Here is a 19478-nt window from a genome sequence, read left to right as displayed (position 1 = left end):
TAGAAGGAAAGCACACTAGGAATTTCGACGAAAAGAATTTAATATAGGGCATTGGTTTGACAGGCATCGGAAGGCTAAAAAGCAAAACAAGAACACTGAGATAACCCAGAGAGAGTAACTGCAGGACGCACGTCCCACGCTGGAGGCTTGGGGAACAGAAGAACAGAGTTGGAATTGTTGAAACCTGCAAGTTTGGAGCAGGAGTCCCCATGGAGCCGGAAAAGAGATCTCTGAGGATGGGGTGCTGTCAGTCGCCTGTAGGAGTTCCTAGGAAAATCCCTGCAGAGCTGGGACTCGGACCTCTGAAAAGATGTTCCTGGCTGGTACTGGTGGCTCTGAAAGGGGTGATGGGGCTACGCCTGGTTGTGGAAAAAAAAAAGTTAAAAAGAAAAGCTGGAGATTGGAAGCAACCACGGCTGCCAAAGTGAAGAACCATTAGTGAGAAGACCCTGATGGTATCAGCAAGCTGACCAAAAGGAGCAAGTCCTTCTCCTCTCTCCAGTCTCGCAATCTCCCTCTAGTGCCCCCTACTGGCAGAGCCTAACATGGAGCCGGCTGACAAGAAAGATGGGGTTTGCACAGTCCCAGCCGCAACCTCATAGAGCCAGCCCATCACAGAACGGTAGATTTGGAGCTGAGAGACAATGGCCTAAAAATGAGACAGGCATCATCGCATTTTTAATTTTTGTTGGTAATCTTTTCAATACCAGTAATTCAAAGCAAATTAAATAAGACATTGGTTAATATAATGCTTTGATAACTTAATAGTTTTATAAAACATATAGATCTGATTTCACATCAAACTGGGACTTCCCTAAAAACAAAACACCAGATTATTACCAAATGGCTTTTATTTAAAGTGCTTCCTCTGTGCCAAGCCCTCTGCTCAGAGGTTCTGTGGGTTACCTCAGCTAGCTCTCATTTTAGATGGGAAATCTGAGGCTTAGAGAAGTAAAGCATCTTGCTCAAAGTCACAGCTTCAAAGCAATGGAGATGAGATTTGTCCTGGCAGCCTGACATCACAGCCTGAGCTCTTAGCCATGTCTCCGTAGGTCTCCGTCCACTTTACCATTCAGGTGACACACCGGTTTTTCCTCTGGCCATCTCATGGGGATGAGCACAACAAGCCCAGACTCCTCCCGGAATCTTTTGCTTGCCCCATGTTGTGGGGCCACTTGGTAGTTAAGACTGCGTTCTCACATGAGACATTCAGCACTCAGTAACCAAACGCCTAATAGCGAGGGCCAAAATGGGCGCTCAGGCCCAGATTTTGATCTTGAGCAAGCAGTCACAGCATGCTGGAATGGCAGAGCTGGATGAAGGTCCCTACCAGATGTCTGAATCTCTCCTGTACCATTTCAATCAACAGTTGTTTGGACTCCATTTGAACACTTTTCCTGACCTGTAACACCCCACTCTACAATGCAGTGTCTCTCTATGTTTAGACAGCTCTAGGTAATAGAAAGTTCTTCCTCACAGAGAGTTAAAATCTATTCTCTACAAGTTCCACCTGAAGATTTTTGATCTTACTCTCTTGAACATCACAGCTTTGCTTGAAGGCAGCTGTCACCTAATTCCTCCCCTGCTGTTGTAATGAGGAGCTCATCTGCTTTTGGAGGAAGCAAAATTCTCAGACAATATGGCAGAGCGGGTAAGCAGAGCTCAGATTCGTTACTGGGGAAGACACATATAGAGGAAGGCGTCTTGGGAGTTAAGATCACAGGTTTTAAAATCCGACAGATCTGACTTCAAGTTCTAGCTCAATCATTTCCTGCTTGTGACCATTTACTAGCTGGGTGAACTTAAGCAAGTAATTTAGCCAAATGCGGATGCTTGTACCTACCAGACAGTGGTGTGATGAGGATTCAGTCCGTCACAGCTGGTCGGTGCTTACCTTGGCCACACAGGAGATGCTCAGGAAATGGGATTTATCAAGTGTACTGATGAAAGACACTAATTATATTTGGCACATAAAGTTATGAAAATGTCTCTTTATGGCAGTAGTTCTCATCTAACGATCATCCTATTCCATCCCAAAAGATCACTTTTAGAGTTATATAATAGACTACTCTCCAGACAACCTTTACTCCCCCGAAAAAGCTGAGAAATATAGCATTTGGAGCCCGAAGACCAAAACTGAAGATCTGGCTCTGCCCCTTATTCTGTGGTCTTGAGTAAACTACCTGAGCCTTGGTTTCCTCACTTAAAAAATGCACCAACAGGACCAGCCCCAGTGGCCTAGTGGTTAAGTTCAGCTTGTTCCACTTTAGCGGCGCAAGTTCGGTTCCTGGGCACGGACCTACACCACTGGTTGGTGGCCATGCTGTGGCAGCCACTCACACACAAAATATAGGAAGATTGGCACAGATGTCAGCTCAGGGCAAATCTTCTTCAGCAAAAAAAAAAAAAAAAAGCACCAACATAGTTAAAGTGTCCACCATGAAATATGATGGAGCAATTAGAGGCAACAGATTACAACACAGAGCAGTGCGGATGGATCTAAAAACACAGTTCTGAGTGAAAGAAAGGTGATCAGCAGAACGAGAAATATAACAGTTCCATTTATGTAAAATCAAAACAACCACACACAACGCATAACACTCATGCAAACTATAGAAATCCAATGTATTGTAATGATTGTCTATGAGAAATAGAGAAGGAAAGGGAGTTGGGAGGTTAAAAAGGGATTAAAAAAAAAAAAAGACAAAAAAGGACCTCAACAAATTTATAAATAAATAAATAACATGGGAGCAATGAAGCTTCCTTACCTTCCTCACAAGGTCATTCTGCGGACCTGACGAGATCATGCATAGGAAAGCAAAAGTTAATTTACTGTTTCCATTGTGATCTCCATATGGAATAAATGAACTGAACAGAGATAGAAATTCCCCAGTGCTCTTCAGCAGGAAGCTGTCGCCAGGGCAGAGCCCAGGAAGCCTTGCCCTGGCTTCAGAGTCTGCCAGTAAGATGACATCAAAGCTCTTCATGAAGGAGGGGCAGGCCCTCCCTCGCTTCTGGAGACACCACTTGATGGCACAGCCAGAAGCAGCAGCAGCCTCTTCCCATGGATCCGTTTCAAATGGCCCACTCGAGCCCTCGGAAGAAGAGACCCAGGCAGATGAGTACCTCAATGGCCTCCCCTCCTCATGACATCAAGTTCCGAGATTTGGTCCTCTTCATTTTGGAGAAGAAAATGGGAACCACCCGCAGAGCCTTCCTCATGGAGCTGGCCCGAAGGAAAGGATTCAGGGTTGAAAATGAGCTCAGGTAAGATGTCACTGATTCCACCTTGTGAAAAAGCAGGGCTTTTGTGAACAGACTCTTTGGGACCCAAGAAACCTATGTTTTCTTCCACATCTGGAAGAGGTGGTGTTCCCACTGGGAGAACAGGCTTGAAATCAAAGAACAAATTTGAGGCAATTAGTTAAGGCAAGTAAGATGAGTGGGGACTGAAGGCCATTATATGGAAATTAGTTGGCACCAAAAAATAAGGTACAAAATTTTTTTTTTGCCTTCCACTATTGAGATGAGGTATTTAGGGATGATAAATAGAAACCTGCTTGGAAAATTCAATGCTGAAATCACTCGATTTCATTCTTGACCAAATTGAACAAAACACCGCTGAGTTCCATCAAAAAATTTCTACTACTTTGAAGCAGAAAGAATAGTTTGGTTGCTTGACTCTTATGGTAACATCTGGTTGTGCTGAGGTGACCAGCGTCCGTGGCGGGCTAGCGTGAGTGACTGTGGCTGGCTCAGCACAGTCACGCAAATGCCGCAGGCCTTGATCAACCTTTTCTGAAGAGCAGTGGGGTTTGTAGAGAGAGGGATGCTGCTCAAGGATTCAGGGACAGCTCTGTCCAGGGGTGACAAACGTCATGCTGAGAGTGATGAGATCAGAGCCCAGACAAGAAGGCGGTTGAAGCCACTATTCGGGCCACCAAGACTGGCTCATTCACAAACCCACTCACATCCCAGCAACTAGCCTTGCTGTTTTTCTAATTGCCATATGAGCTCTTCACTGGTCTCAAACAGATAGAAGAGAAAACAAAGCAAAATCCAGAGACAAATGGTATTAGAACTTTGACATAAATAGTTCCAAACATAACTGCCGGGGGCTTGCCATGAATGAAGAATGACGACTAAGGCAGTTGGCTGGTTTGAGTGTCCAAAGAATAGGCTGACCATAATTTTTTCAGAAAAACTCTAAGAATTCTATATGAAAATAAATTCTTAATTTAATAATATTTAAAATATTTAAATATTTTGATATTTAAAAATAAAACTGAGTTTTCTGTTGAAGAAATAGCTTCAAATTGCAAGAGAAATATATGTCAAACATCAATAATCAGATAAGATAATTTTCACGACATTCATAATTCATGTGAAGCGTCAGTGTCACAGGAACATTTTATTTTGTTACTACAATGCTCTATTCAGAAATTCCTCAGTCTCACATGGTCTCTCTCCCATCTGATTTCTCTTCACACGCCTCCTTACCCCGCAACCCCGCCCCCTGCCTCTTTTTTTCTTTTTAACCGCCTATCTCATTTGGGATGTTAAACCCAAAATCTCAATGATTTGAGGATCTGATGAGATTATGCGTAGGAAAACAAAAGTTAATTTACTGTTAATATTCCCTTCCATGAAACTGTAGATTTCATCTAATTAAGTCTGCCTAATCTTACAGACTTACAGAAAATGTTGGCATTAGGGGGGAAAAGACGACATAGGTAAAGAGGTCAAAACCAAAAGTTTGAAAAGCAGAAATTAAAAACCTTAGCAAATACGGAACTGGTTTTTGTGGTAGAGAAATTTGGCAAGGGCTAGGCAGGAAGGTGCGAGCCAGATGGTCAAGGTACCACTTACATAGAAAGCTCTCTATTGAAATGTCCATACTCCCAGCAGGGGCTGACTGGTTTAGTTACCAGCACAGCTACAAATACACACGTGGTGGCTGAGGCAGGTACTTGGGGAGACGATGGGAGGCAAGTTTCTTCTTTTGACAAGACAGCCTAAGAGGCAGCTCTGTGCCCCAGATGCCTGCTGCCAGGGACCAAGCCCAGCTGCTCAGGCGACAGAGGAAACTGGTGCACCGTGAGCAAGCTGCTGCAGTGCGTGCGATGGTGGCAAAGTTCCCAGGCTGGCAGCTCAGAAGACACATTAAATACAAATGTGTTCTCTGGCACAAAAATAAACCACAGGAAGTAGAAGTCCTAGCTCTCAAACAGAATTTCTGTACATAGAGATAGATAGACTTTAATTGGAAAGGACAATGGAAATGATTGTAGGGGAAAATCTCTAGATGAGAAGTCTACAGACCTTAAATTCTGGTTCTGACCCCTCCCAGCCATGTGGTGTGGGGGAAGACCCCCCCCCCCAACCCAGATCTTAATTTCCTGATAAATGATCCAGTCTGTCTGATGTGATCCCCAAACGAGGACGGATGTCAATGTGCTTTGGTAAGACAGTTATACAAATGTAACGCGTGATTGTTTTCTTGTTAATTAGCTGGCTCCATTGACCTTTAGCAAAACCCTAAGGAGAGGAATCTGTCTCCACAATATGAACTAGGTCAAATAATGTAAACAAATAGAACAAAGACAGGAAGGAAACCCATCAAAATGTCATAAGTGGTTATTTTGGGGGGAAGTGGGTGGTAGGGAGGGATTATGGCTGCTTTTATTCTCTGTGTTTTCCAAAGTTTTCACAGTAAGCATACATTTAAAAAACAAAAATAAATTTGGTTTTTTTAAAAAAAGGATGCTTCTCAATAGTGAAGGCTACACTTCCCCTTTCTAGTATAAAAGATTCAAAGAAAGAGGAGCTAAGAAAAATAATATGCTCTGAAAATAAGCAGCCATCGCCATAGTCCCTGGCACATTCTTTGGCTGCCAGGAGAACTACATTTGAGGAAAAGTCTGACTCCTATTTCACCTGGGCCCGAACCCACAGCTTAGAAGTGGTGTACCTGAATGCGTCAGACTATTCTCCAGCACGTGCGCACTGTGTCCTTATATTTGGATGGGGTTTCACTAATAGTTATATTACAAAAGATGTGCTATTCAATGTGCCACAGGAAGCTGGTTCTTAAATATAAATCAGTGGATGTGTCAAGTCCTTTGAGGCATTTTTGCACATCCATGAAAAGGATACTGAATTTTTTTCCGTGGTCAATGTGCTAAATTTTAAAGCAACTTCATAATCTTGGAGTTATCTAGGACAAGCTAGAGAAGGATCGGAATCTAGCACTTGTCACGTTCTTATTTCATCCTTGGTTTCAGTACTTGGAGCTATTTTAACACTTGACCTGTCGTCAACCCTTCTCTATGAACACATTAGCTAAAGCTACTCTGTATGTCTTGACCCAAATCTTTGATGATGAAGAGAGAGCTGTGGCTAAGAAGGATGACTGTCCAGGGGTACATCACCCAGCAGTTTAACACTGGCTCAGTTCTGCTGTTCAAGCAGTAGAAACCCACCAGATGATACTTCTGTCCCGCCTGGACATCCACCATTTGTCTACAAAGGTACTTTGGAAGCCATTGTCTTTGATGGAAGCAAGATATACCATTGTAGTGTCACAAATAAAGGGTTCTGTTAGTACCCACTCTGCACAGTATTTGTCAGGTTCTGGAGACACAAAATAGTAGAAGACATGAGCCCTGAAAGCAAGGAGTTTACAATCAGGGGAATTGTACCACTGTTCTCACTAGAATTAGAAGATAGCACAATATATTTTTCAAGTATGAACTAGTCTTCCTTTTTTAAATATTTTTAAAAATATTTTCCTACCCAACCCTCTACCTCCAGCCTTCTTATGTTATTTTGGTTTAGTTATATCTAATCTGCCTGCTCATGCTTTCCATCCATTCCACCATGTAACATTGAAATGTGGCTTCTGCTCCACTCATTATCCCAAAACCATTGTCTCCAAAGTCCCAAGGTAACTCATGGTAGTAAAATCCATGGTTTTTTCACCTGAATGTTGATAAAGACTCTCTCCTTGACCAAACTCTAGCATGGCTTCCGGCAGCTTAAGGCTGTGTCTCTAGGATGGCCCCCTTAAAATGCCCGCTTGAGAAAGCTCAAGGCTGCCAGGAGAATTCACTGCTTGTTTCGGTCAAGACCTGGCAATAGGCAGATGGGCCCCTGAACCCCCTCTTAAAGCAGTTGCATTAGAAACCTTGTCATTATAAACCCTTTTCCTGCCTCTTTGAGATGTAGATCTTCTAATCACCCAGAACTATCTTCTCCAGGACTGCGAGCTGGCTCTTTGAATAGTAGGCTTTCCAAGGATACAACTGTCTCCCAGTCTCTGTGGGAAGGTGAAGGACCTAACTTGAGTGGGAGCCTGCTCGAACTTGCACCACTGCCTCCTGTCATAAAGATTCAAGAAATTTGTTTCTCCTCTGAATAAGTGCCAATTAGCAAATCCAGGTGGCCTGGTCACATGGACTAACCCCCCTTGATGCCCCTCAGTGCCTTTTCCTTAGCAGACCGCAGCCTTTAAAAGGTCTCCTGTCTTCTGTTTTTTTGAAGTTAAGCTCCATTGGTGCTGGACCCTCCTGCTTCTTGCAATAGTTATTACTAAATAAAATCTATCCTTACTGCTTTAACTAGTGGCCAGCTTTGTTTATCTCTGACAATGTTCTATCACTTCAAATTGCTGGTGTTTAAAATCAAAATATTAAAAGTCATTGTTTGCAAAATAAACTGAACACCGGATGAAAAGGGTAAGTTACCTGCTCTAGAAAATACAATGTTGAACGAGCCCATTTTAGGCCCCTTTCGGGTCCAGAGTCCAAACACATCTTCACTGGTTTCTCTTCGTGTTTTTTTCCCAGCTTGAATCCCTTCTCCCTTCACCTCTCTGTGTCTAAGACCTAAGATCCCCGGAAGCCCCCTCCAGTAAACTTCCTCCCCGGAACACAGCTGTGGCCCATGGCCTAGGGTTGGCCCGCAGCTCTCCCACTTAGCTTTGCTCCTCTTCTCATCAGTTGGCCCTTCCTGACTCCACAAGGACAAGGGCATCATCTGGGCCATTGTGTAGACCTCACCCTCGGACCTTTGACAATTTTCTTACACATTGTAGGCTTCAGAAAATATCCGTTCAAAGAATGATTTAGCTGGTGAACGTGAACCCAGCCAAGGGAACTTGTGATTACCAAGATTAATTTTTCTAATTAAAATTTTTTCCTACAATGCACCCGTATTACTTTTGTAATCAGCAAAATAATAAGGACTTTATTTTTATAAATTCAAGCGAATACAATGTAAACTTTAGTCCTGCTTTGGTCCAAATCACTTTAATTTCAAAATTTTGTGGACTTTAAATTAATGAAAATGTTTATGATCCCATTTAAGGCGGGACAAAGAATCAGAGCAGAGCCTCTCAGTCTTAAATATACCGGGGCTAGAAATAGAAACCTGTCTTTACTGGTGCTGGAAAGAGTGTGGGACAAAACCAAATGAAACTGCTGTGGATTCTGAAACAGATCAGTTGCTAAGGGAAATTGGCAGGAGGCTTTTTAAACGGTGAATAACTCACTTTAACTGTAAATTACTATTTAAAGTCATTATTTACAAAATAAGCCCTACATCAGATAGGAAGACTCAGGAACGACTTCTCCAGAGAAAGAAAACCATTTTAAAGACAAAGATAAAAGCTGATGACCATCCCTGAGGACTGGGGAAGTCAGATTGGTCTGTCTCCAGGCAAAGAAGGGTGGCTGCCTCTTTCTTCGTGGAGAATTTTTCTAATTAAACTGAAAGGCAGGACCAGTTAGGAAAAGAAAGACAGGAAGAACGAGGATACGGGGAGCAGAGAAAAAAATTCAGAACTCATTTTTTAGTTAGCTTCATAAGGGCTTTCCAGATATCTGAGTGCCATATTCATAAATCTTATAATATCTTTTGCCACACATGTTACTATGTACTTAATGTGTTTCCTTTACTTGTCCCTAAAATGAATTGTTAAAAATAATGTAACCTTTTTCTGAAGAATAATATAAAAACCATGAAACCCATAAAAACCATGGGTCTGACATGCATAATTTAAAAATGTACCTAGAAATAAACATAGATGCTTTTTAAGTGTTTAGTTGTGTACCTGCTAAAATTATCTCAAATAGCTGCAGAGAAACGAGTACCACCTTGGGAAGCATTGCTGTAATTGAGCCCAAGTCCAGCGTGCGGCAGTTAGAGAGAGAGCTTTCTCTACAGCAGTGTTTCTCAAGGTGGGGCTCTCGGTTGTGGGGTTTAAAATACGGTCGCTCCCATGGAGAGACAGGAACTATTTTCCCTTCCCTTGCATCTGGGAGGGCTTGTGACTGCTTCAACCAATAGACTGACACTATGTGACTTTCGAGGCTGAGTCATAAAAGGCCCTGTGGCTTCTGCTGTTCCCTAGATCCCTTGTGTAAGAAGGTTGAGCCCCCTCTGAGAGATGCCGCATAAAGGTGCTCAGGTTGAGAGATGCGGCAGAGCCCAGCCTCCCAGCCATGCCTGCCGAGTTACCAGACATGCAGAGCCGTATGGAGTATCAGCACATCCTTCAGCACCATACTGAACCGAAGGATCACCCAGCTGAGCTGCCTGAACTCCTGAACCAAAATGTTGTGATACAATAAAATCTTTGCTTTGTTAAAGCCATTTTGGGATAGTTGGTTGTGCACCAATAGATAACTAGAACTGACTGACTATGTCAGAATCACCAAGGAAGTTTGTCAGAATGCATATTCTGGGGCCTTAGGTAATAGGACCCAGGCATCTGAATTTTAACCCAGCTTCCTTGGTGTCTCTGGTAGACACTAGAGTTTAAGAAGCATTCCTTTACGGATATTGATTAATCAATTCATTTGTTCATTCTACCAGTGGTCTGTCTATTGACCATTACTATGATTCTGGCCACGTGCTGGGCACCAGGCATGACTAGAACCAAGATTATAACCAGCCAGATTAGAACACTGTCCCTGCCCTCAGGGATGCAAAGGACCAAGCCAAGCACATTTCAGTTCAGCACTAGGCAAAGGAGAGGACCCTGAATCTTTTTCCTTGTGGAAAGCTGAGGCACGAATCCCAGTTATAATTGGCTCAAGGCCTCCCAAACATAGGTCAAGACATTATTAATTGGTCATGGCCAAGAAACTAGGTGCACTCAAAGAATTGAATCCAGTGGTCTTTCAGGAACAGCTGTCTCAGCAGTGCCTTGGGGTCTTTGGAAGAGGGTGGGGGCGGTTGCCTGAATCTTCCTCTCACTTTTACTATAAGAAGAGAGCCCGGGCCTCCAGGGCAAGGCAGACACTACCTCAGCCCCAGCCCCAGGTTTATTTGCCCTTGAAAATGGCATTCGTGTGTACTTTTTCCCCTAAGTAAAAAAGTGATGATAGATGATTCACGACAGAAAATGGGCAAATATAAAAAAATACTTAAACAAAACCTCCCCCAGGGGTCTAACCACAGGCCGGTAGAACGTTGAGAGATTGTTTGAGTCATGCACACCTGGGATTCAATGCTGACTTCATGTGACCTCTGCAAGCCATGGCTTTCTCATCCGAAATGATATTGTCCACCTCATAAGACTCTTGTGAGGATTCAGTAAGTATGTGTGTTTATTATTTTTTCTGGTAGTCCAGAATATTTCTCTTTAGTCTTGTTCCTTTGTGGATGCCTGCATGTTATCTTATTTGCTGATTGCTTTACAGTACCCCTCCCCCGCTTTCCCAGGCATTCTGGATGTCTCTGTTAGAGGCAGGGCTCTGTCTAGAGAAATCCTAGCTGAAGAGAGAGTGGTGGTGGAGCAGGGGTGGTAAGAGGGTTGGTGAGGGGCCTGAATTTGGAAGATGAGCCCCGGGGCTCCTTCTCAGCCCACCTGCTTCCCTCTGAGGTTTAGGCAAAACCCAGAGTTCAGAGGGCCTGACAGCCTCCCTGTGGCTTTCCATCTTGGTGTGCAGCTATGGCAACCGTTCTTTCAGATTTTCTGGGACGGTTCTCCATGGCTTGCAATCTAGTTAGCCTAGCCCGTATGATATTGGACATAAAATACCAAAACACAAATTCTATGTGGCAGCAGCAGGGACGGTGAGTATAGCATTGTATAGGAAGTGTCATTGTAGCTCTATTTCTGTCCTTGGGAGGGAATCAGGGCTTTTTAGTGTTATGATACCCGTCCAGAAGTTATTCCTTCTGCAAAAAGAAGCAGCTCCCTCCTCCGCCGTGGAAGAAGCACAGAGTTCCGGTGGGTTAGCTCAGTGTGGTCCACCGTACAGTCCAGCTTTGGACTGAAGTAGAACTGGGATCAAATCCCCGCTCTGCCAATTATCAGCTGGGTGAATTTTTAACATTTCCAAGGCTCTCTTTTCTCATTTTTAGATGGGGGTGATAAAACTGATCTCACAGTATTACTGACAATAAAGGAGGCAAAGTATGAAATGTGCCTATCACAGTGTCCAGCACATAGTCCTATTCCGATATTATTTTCAATATATATTTTTTAAAAGATTGGCACCTGAGCTAACAACTGTTGCCAATCTTCTTTTTTTTTTTCTGCTTTTTCTCCCCAAATCCCCCCAGTACATAGTTGTATATTTTAGTTGTGGGTCATTCTAGTTATGGCACGTGGGATGCTGCCTCAACGTGGCCTGATGAGGGTGCCATGTCCGTGCCCAGGATCCAAACCAGCGAAACCCTGGGCTGCCCAAGCAGAGCGCACAAACTTAACCACTTGGCCACGGGGCCGGCCCCTATTTTCAATATTTTAACATTGGAGTGCACAGAGCAGAGAGAAAACCCCTGTACCAGCAAATAGACAACTAGCTGCCACAACACAGCAGTAAGAACTCGTCAGCAGAACACACTGGAGGCAGTGACTCTCCCCAGTGCTGCTGCTGCTGAGGGCTCAGAACTGCAAGCAAACAGATGCACTGTCAGAGACCGTGAACAGCCTGCAAAGGGCACCTGACAAGCCCAACACCAGGAGCACATTGTAGTCCAGATCTAGGTGGCCATGAGGAGAGCGTCAGCCAAACTCAGGCAACAGAGAAGATGGGAAATACAGACCGGGCCAGAAGAGAGACTACTCTCTAAACAACGTTTCTCAGGTTATTTGTGGTGAAGGACCAGTTTTCAAAAACTGTGTTGCAGACCACTGCTTATATTAAAAAACAAACACACAATAAACTGCTTGGTGGTGTCAAATTGCAATTAGAGTTTCTGAATGCTTACTTTCAATTTCTGCACTGACCTTGCAGGAACCAGTGACAAGCAGTACTGAACTGTGAGTAGCACCGTGTGAGCGGCTGACGAGGTTTTGTTTGTTTGATTTTTTTGTTTTTGTGTGTGCTTTATTATTATTGTGAACTCAGACATTCCCCCATTTTCCCAGGACTCCCGGGTGACGAGGTAGTGGGGGTGGGGGTGGCATGAGAGTGGATGGCGGGGGGCCTGAATTTGGAAGTTGAGCTCCAAAGTTCCTCCTCAGCATACCCTTTGCCCTCTGAGGTTTAGACAAAACCCTGTTTATATTAATAATAAATATTATGTTATAATAAATAATAATATCATAATAAATTTTCCCTCCAAAGGGCAGAAATACAGCTGGAATAACACTTCCTATGTAGCCCTATTAGTCCTTTTGTTGTCTTCTTAAAGTCTTCACATAAACAACCTTTCAAAAGTTTATTATAAATGATTTTTGAAGTGCACGGACCTAGAATGGAGAAGCAGCTGTTCTTCTTCCTTAGACTCTAGTCAAATGTTATGTTATCACAACTCATTCCTCCTTGGGCCTGCTGCCCATCCTGCCACTGGATGGTCTCAGCTCTGAGCTCTAGCCCCATCTCTCTCCCAGCGCCAGCCTCACATCCCGCTGTCAACTGGAGGGTCTCATCTGGATCTCCTGCCGTCCTTCAAATGCAGCATGCCTGAAATAAACTTCAGTTCCACTCCCCAACCCCTTCCCCCAAAGAGACACAACTTCCTAAATCCCTATTTCTACCAAAAGTGCTATTACTTTACTGGGATACATACACTGGAGTAATATTTGACTCTATTCTCCACTTAACCTTTTATAGGTGAACTGAGCCAGAGGTTCACCATATGTCTCCTTTGCCTTCCTTCTGAGTGCTATAAGCACCAAGGTTAAGATCATCTCGCACGTAGTCCATTGTTTCATTCCTCTAAGTAGCTCCCCTACCCTCCCTATCATCTCTCTCATTGCGTGTACCAAATCAGTCTTTTTAAAAAACACAGTAATGCTATCAATGACCTGCTCACAAAAGCCTTCACAGGTTCCACAATCCCAGAAAATAAGATCCAACCTCCTCAACCAGGTTGCCCCTACCAACTCAGCCACATCTACAACCACTTCCCAACGTGAACTCTTCACTCCAATCCAGGCCATTCTCCGCCCTCTCCTTCCAGCCTCTGAAGCTTTTCTTCCAGGGGGCCCAAAGTGCTGCCTTCCAGGTAGCTTATTCCTCCCCATCCATCAAAGTTGGACACAAATCCCACTTTTCCACAAAGCCATGCTGCCCTTCCCAGCTCACACTCAGCTCTTTTCTTTACCCACCACTTGCAGATCTTGTCCATGCCTCATGTCTGGTCATATCTTAACCATCTGTTTCACATAAGATACTAACGTCCAGAAACTTCCTTTTTCCTCTTTGGCCCCCAACTCCCTCCCGCCACCACCACCACCACCACCACTGCAAAGAACCTAGGGCTGTGAATATATCAGTGAACCAAAAAATACCTAATGAATCCAGAGTCAATCAAAAACAGGAGAAGAAGAGGAAGTCAAGGAAGAGAAGGAGAGAATAGAATTCTATTTTTCTCTTGGATGCCCAGATATGTATCTTACTATCTCCCAGATTCACAGACTATTTCAACTGAAAGATCCTTAAAAATCATTGGTTCCAATGATATGAAGCTGACTATGAAGACTTGGTAAAAACTAGAAATAACATACTTGACCCAGAAGAGACAATCCAAAAGGATAAATATCATTCACTAGCTGTGTGACCTTTTGGAGTCACTTAAATTCTCTATTCTTCAGTTTCCTCATTTGTGAAGTATGAATAGGATAACATTTACTTGAGGGGCTATGCGAGTATTAAATGAGATGATGGGTGTAAAGTACTTGGACAGTGCAGAAACAGCTCAGGAGTCCTTAGGGGAAAAGATCCCTGCCTGTCTTATATCACAGGGCTGTGCTTCGAAAAACATGTAAAGCAATATTTCCCAAAGGCTGGTCCCCACCTATTAATGGGTTGCAAGATCAATTTAGTGGGATGTTACAAGCATACATACATCAGCATCTATTTCTATTTTGGGTCGTGAAATAAAATGTATTTCTAACTACGGGTCACAAACAGTTTGAAAGGCACTGGATTGCAGCCCTCTTCAAATAAAAATGAAGTGGTCCACAAAAGCCACGTGCAGAATGCTGAGCGCTCCTTTAAGAAAGGACAATTTCATCTCCCATCTTCTCTGGACCTTAGTTTTCCATTGACACCACAATCTTGCTAACGTTTTCTTAATTTTTCTCGCATCTGACATGTGATATAGACCACTGTTGCTACGCTAATTAAAACAGAGAGACTTCCCTCGCATGGAGGCCTAAATTCTCCGTGCCTATGGTTGGTTCTGGTGTGTGTCTTTCTCCATCAGATGGAAGGCTCTGAACACCTCGAGGAGAGAGGGGAGCTTCTGATTTTGAAGCCTCTTCAGCTGGTAACTTTGTCTTGCATTCTGCAGTGATTCCGTCACCCACATTGTGGCAGAAAACAACTCTGGTTCAGATGTCCTGGAGTGGCTTCAGGTACAGAACATAAAAGCCGGCTCACAGCCAGAACTCCTGGATGTCTCCTGGCTGATAGAATGTATGAGGGCAGGAAAACCGGTGGAGATGACAGGAAAACACCAGCTTGTTGTAAGTGTCACGGTTGTGAGTTTCATTGCCCTTTGCTTGATGATCAGGAACATGTGCTGTAGAATCAACAGACCTGGGTTACACCTCAGATCCTCTGCTTACTCCCTGTGTGTTCTTGGGCAAATCACTTAGCTTATCTGAGCTTCAGTTTCCTCCTCTGTAATATGAGATAACAACAGTGCCTACCTCATAACATGGTGATGAGGATTAGAACAACATGCATGTAGGGCACTTCCCGCAAACCCCGATCAATAGTAAGCATTTAATAAATGGTGGCTATTTAGGTGAACGATCTGTAAACAAATATTTCAAAATATTGAAGCCTTGATGTCTGGCAGCTGGAAAAGTAAAGGGTTCCTATTTGGTTTCTTACTATGATCATTAGCAAAGGAAAAAATAAAGAAAATTAATGTCTTAATTCCAAATCCTTCACCAATGGCGCTGGAACCCTCAGAAGAGGGTTTGAACCATAACTGCATCAGTTTACAGAAAAGGATAATGGTGTCTAATTGATGGGTCTGTTTCACATTTTTTTTTTTTCTGATGGCAAAAAGAATACATCTTAATTATAGCAAATTCAAATATTCAATATGCTGCCTCTAACATAAAATGTGACTCTCCTATAATTTTATCCTCTTTCCAGAGACAACTGCCATCAAACTGCCTCCCGTTTTTTCTTCATACGTATCTGTTATTATTACTATTGATTGTTCTTAATAATGGATGCTTATGCATTTGTTTAGGTGAGAAGAGATGATTCAGCTGGCCCCAACCCGGGCCCCCAGGAGACTCCACCGCTAGTGAAAAAGATCTCTCCATACGCGTGTCAGAGAAGAACCACCTTAGACAACTGTAACCAAGTGTTCACGGTAACGGGCTTTACAACAGCACCCAGAGCAAGCGAAGCACTTGCAGCTTCTTTCCAGGGACCTACAACTTAAATCACAAATTTTTCTGAAAATCTAGATAAGTTTTCCCTCCACACCCATCCCCCAAAACCTGATCTCTGGTTCTTCTTTCTGTCAAGAATGGGTCTACTTCTGTCATGGAAATGGACAGATATATTTGGATTATATTCTTTAGCGATGGTAGATTACTGTTTGTTGAGAGTTGTCATTATTGGGCACAACACTTGTCAAAGGCAAATGTTTTGAAAAACCAAAACATAGTAAGAGCAAATTACATAGAAACAGCAATAATGCATAAACAGCCTTTGCTGGGAAACCAGAAGAGTGAGAGACAGCAGACCTAGATTCTCGCCTCTCTGGTATTAACTAGCTTGGGCAAGTCAGTTCCTCTCTCTGAGTCTCAGTTTCCTCATCTGTTCAATTAGAAATTAGCTAGATTGTCTCTAAAGCCCCACCCAGCCCTGAAGTTTGGTAATTGTGTTTCAGATGACCCTAACAAGCCCACCACGGCCTGTCCTCCAGCCTAGAGCCAGTAGTCAGGTGGATAAAACAGGTGGAGTACGTCAAATAAAAAACTTCTCATTTCTAGACTTCCAGCCCCACATGTACGAGGAGGACCAGGAAATTGCAGCTACTGGGCAGGATGAGCACGGTGCCACACAGCTGCATCTACTTCCTCCTCTGCTAGAAATGCAAACGTGCCTTACCTTAAATAACCCGGCCTCTGCTCTGTGCCACCTGCGATCACACCCGTTCGTTCAACAAGGCTGCACTAAGTGCTGCTTGTGTTTTATGTACAAGCTAAGAGATGGGGAAGCCCAGTGATCAAGGCAGAATCCCGGCCACAGGCTGGTAGGAAAGTCAGTGAGCAACGAGGGAAGGACCGTGCCGAGTAATGACCACTAGGATATAGTGAGGACGGGATCGTGTTTTGGTTAAATCATTCCTAAATATCTAATGGCAGTGAACTCCAGGTTTCCTTACAAAGTACTCTGCAGCTTGTCTTTTCAATTCAACTCCACTTGCCCAACAAGGGACGGGTGCAAAGGTACCAGAGACTCAATCCCGGCCTTCAAGGAAGGGTCAGGCGGTGTTCCAACCCTTCACAGAGAGCAAGAGGCGCTTGTGAGGGACTGCTAGTTCAGGGACTAGAAAGCAGATCATGTTTTGTTCATCTGGCTTTATTCTTCAGGATGCCTTTGATGTATTGGCTGAAAATTATGAGTTTAGAGAAAATGAAAGCTCCTGTCTGACATTTATGAGAGCAGCTTCTGTTCTTAAATCTCTGCCATTCACAATCATCAGTATGAAGGACATAGAAGGAATTCCCTGCCTGGAGGACAAAGCGAAGTGTGTCATAGAGGTAAGGGTGAAATGTGATTTGTCCCACCTCCTAATAGGTATGTGGTGGCGGGGAGAGAGAGAGTGAGTGAGAGAGAGAGAGAGAGAGAGATGCAGTTAATACACTTTCCTGTCAATTATGTAGATATGGTATTCACGACTTATCTTTCTTTCTCTCTCTCTCTGTATATATAAGATATAGATAGATAGATGTATATTATATATATGAGATAGATTATAATATACACGCATATATATGTATAATCCATACCCCAATATTATCACAGCTGGAGCTATGTGGGTCCAGCTATTGGAAAAAGAACCCTCTCATATTATTATTAATCATGGTGCAAGACTCAAGTGACCTAAAAGCTCAACAGAAGGAAATGGTCTGACTTCAAACACAGGCTGTGTGAAGGACCTCAGTTTCTCCCAGGGGATGTCACCCTCCAGAATGGTGGTGGGTGTGATGGCAGTGGAGCCGGTCCTGCATCCCTACCTGGGCGTTCCAAGAAGAGAGCCAAGGATGGGTGTTTATTTATTTAATAATGTTTAAGGATTCCCCAGCAAGGCAAGCTGGTCATCCAGGAGTAAGTTTCAGTATAGTTAAGTGCAAGGTAAATTATTCTAGAAAATTAATCCCAACTCTATTTGGAGAAGGGTGGGTGGCTCTGAGCTAGACATTGTAAGGGCTGGAACTTGGATTGGCTTTTCAATGGGTCCAAAACTGACCTGCTCAGATGAAAAGTCCTCTTGTTTCAGCTAGTTCATATCCATTGAAAAGAAAATTATCGCAAATATTTAGACATACTTTACTCAGTGAATATTTTGGTTAGGTGTTCTGTAGATTTGCACACTAATCATTCTGTAACTTTGTCCCTGAGGGTTGTAATGACCTGGGATTTTCAAGATTACAGGGAAATGTCTTGTTTTCTCCAGATCAGCTGGGGAAACAGCCTGTATGCAATGGATGTACATTCATGAAAAATCAAGCTACTGGTTCCATGAATTTGAGCATCACAGACTATGATTGTTAAACATGACTAATTTAAAATATTTTTCAACTGTCCACGCAGGAAATTATTGAAGATGGAGAAAGTTCTGAAGTTAAAACTGTGTTAAATGATGAACGGTATCAGTCCTTCAAAGTAAGTGATTTTACGTATACTTACTGAAAATCGTTTTTCAGTTCATCTGTTACTCATTCTAGGTGGTTGTTTTAGTCAGCATGAGCTGCCATAACAAAATACTGTAGACTGTGTGGCTTAAACAACAAACACTTTTCTCCCAGTTCTGGAGGCTGGAAGTCTGAGATCAGGTGTCAGCAGGCGGGGTTCTGGTGAGAGCTCTCTTCCTGGCTTGCAGACAGCTGTCTTCTAAATGTGTCCTCACATGGCAGAGAGGGCTGAGTAAGCTCTCTGGTGTCTCTTATCCGGGCACTAATCCCCTCATGAGGGCCCCACCCTTATAACCTCATCTAAAACTAATCACCTCCGAAAGGCCCCATACCCAAATACCATCACATTGGGGTCCAGGGCTTCAACATCTGAACTTGAGGGGGACACAGTTCAGTCCATAGCAGTGGTCTAGGAAGCAGAGTGCTAAATGAATATGGGTGCTCCAGCTTATTGCCATGCTGTGGTGAGGTTCAAATTACCTTACCCACCAGGAGTCTGTCACTTGTGGATACAAATATGGTGACACTAGCACCATGGGACAAAACGACCCTGCTCTTAAAGAGTAAAAGTATGCTGGAAAGCTCCTCGCTGCATCCTTGTCTACTTTGAAGCCGGGTTTGTTACCTCCCCATTTTCTCTACCTTAGAGTTGAAGGCAGCAGCGACTGCTACCAATCACTTCAGTTCAGATGTGATGCACAGGCCTAAAAGGTGATCGTGGGCAGGAGCCCAGGCTTGGAGTACAGACAGACTGGGTTTGAATCTGGGCTCTACACTTACCAGCAGTGTGATGGTAGACAATTTCTACAACCTACATGCGCCTCCTCTTTAAATTGTGAGGGTAAATATGCAGAGCATGAGTGTGTGTAGGAGACCCTTGGTAAAGGGCGTGCCCAACAAGGATAAGTGTTGTCGCTCATTGACAGCATGGGCAATCCCACAATCAAAGCCCTATGCAGATGCCAGAACCTGCATCCTCACTTCTGTTTCATTTAGTACAACCACATGCCAGGAAAGGACCCTTCTGAAACAAAAACGTCTCTAAAAAACTACCATCACCCACCTGCTTGTCGTATTCTGGAGAAACTGGGTCAGAGATTTTCTTACACTTTTTCTTAAT

The 19478-nt window shown here is 43.5% G+C and overlaps 1 protein-coding gene across 2 annotated transcripts in view; it reads left to right on the top strand.

Annotated features, from left to right (window-relative positions):
- Nucleotides 1-2969: 2969 nt before the first annotated feature.
- DNTT (DNA nucleotidylexotransferase) overlaps nucleotides 2970-19478 on the top strand; it is a 32818-nt gene continuing 16309 nt past the window's right edge. Inside the window, exons 1-5 of one of the 2 annotated variants that reach the window (XM_070609377.1) lie at nucleotides 2970-3267; nucleotides 14758-14932; nucleotides 15676-15801; nucleotides 17033-17203; nucleotides 18258-18329. In XM_070609377.1, coding sequence (XP_070465478.1) covers nucleotides 3065-3267; nucleotides 14758-14932; nucleotides 15676-15801; nucleotides 17033-17203; nucleotides 18258-18329 — 747 coding nt within the window. In that variant the 5' untranslated portion in view covers nucleotides 2970-3064. The remainder of the gene's footprint in view (nucleotides 3268-14757; nucleotides 14933-15675; nucleotides 15802-17032; nucleotides 17204-18257; nucleotides 18330-19478) is intronic. The other variant, XM_070609372.1, reaches the window with a different exon arrangement.

This window comes from Equus przewalskii, chromosome 1, assembly GCF_037783145.1.
Source record: "Equus przewalskii isolate Varuska chromosome 1, EquPr2, whole genome shotgun sequence".
In the NCBI taxonomy this organism is placed as follows: Eukaryota; Metazoa; Chordata; class Mammalia; order Perissodactyla; family Equidae; genus Equus; species Equus przewalskii.
The sequence above is the reverse complement of the archived record's forward strand: the minus strand, read 5'-3'. Positions and strand labels throughout refer to the sequence as shown.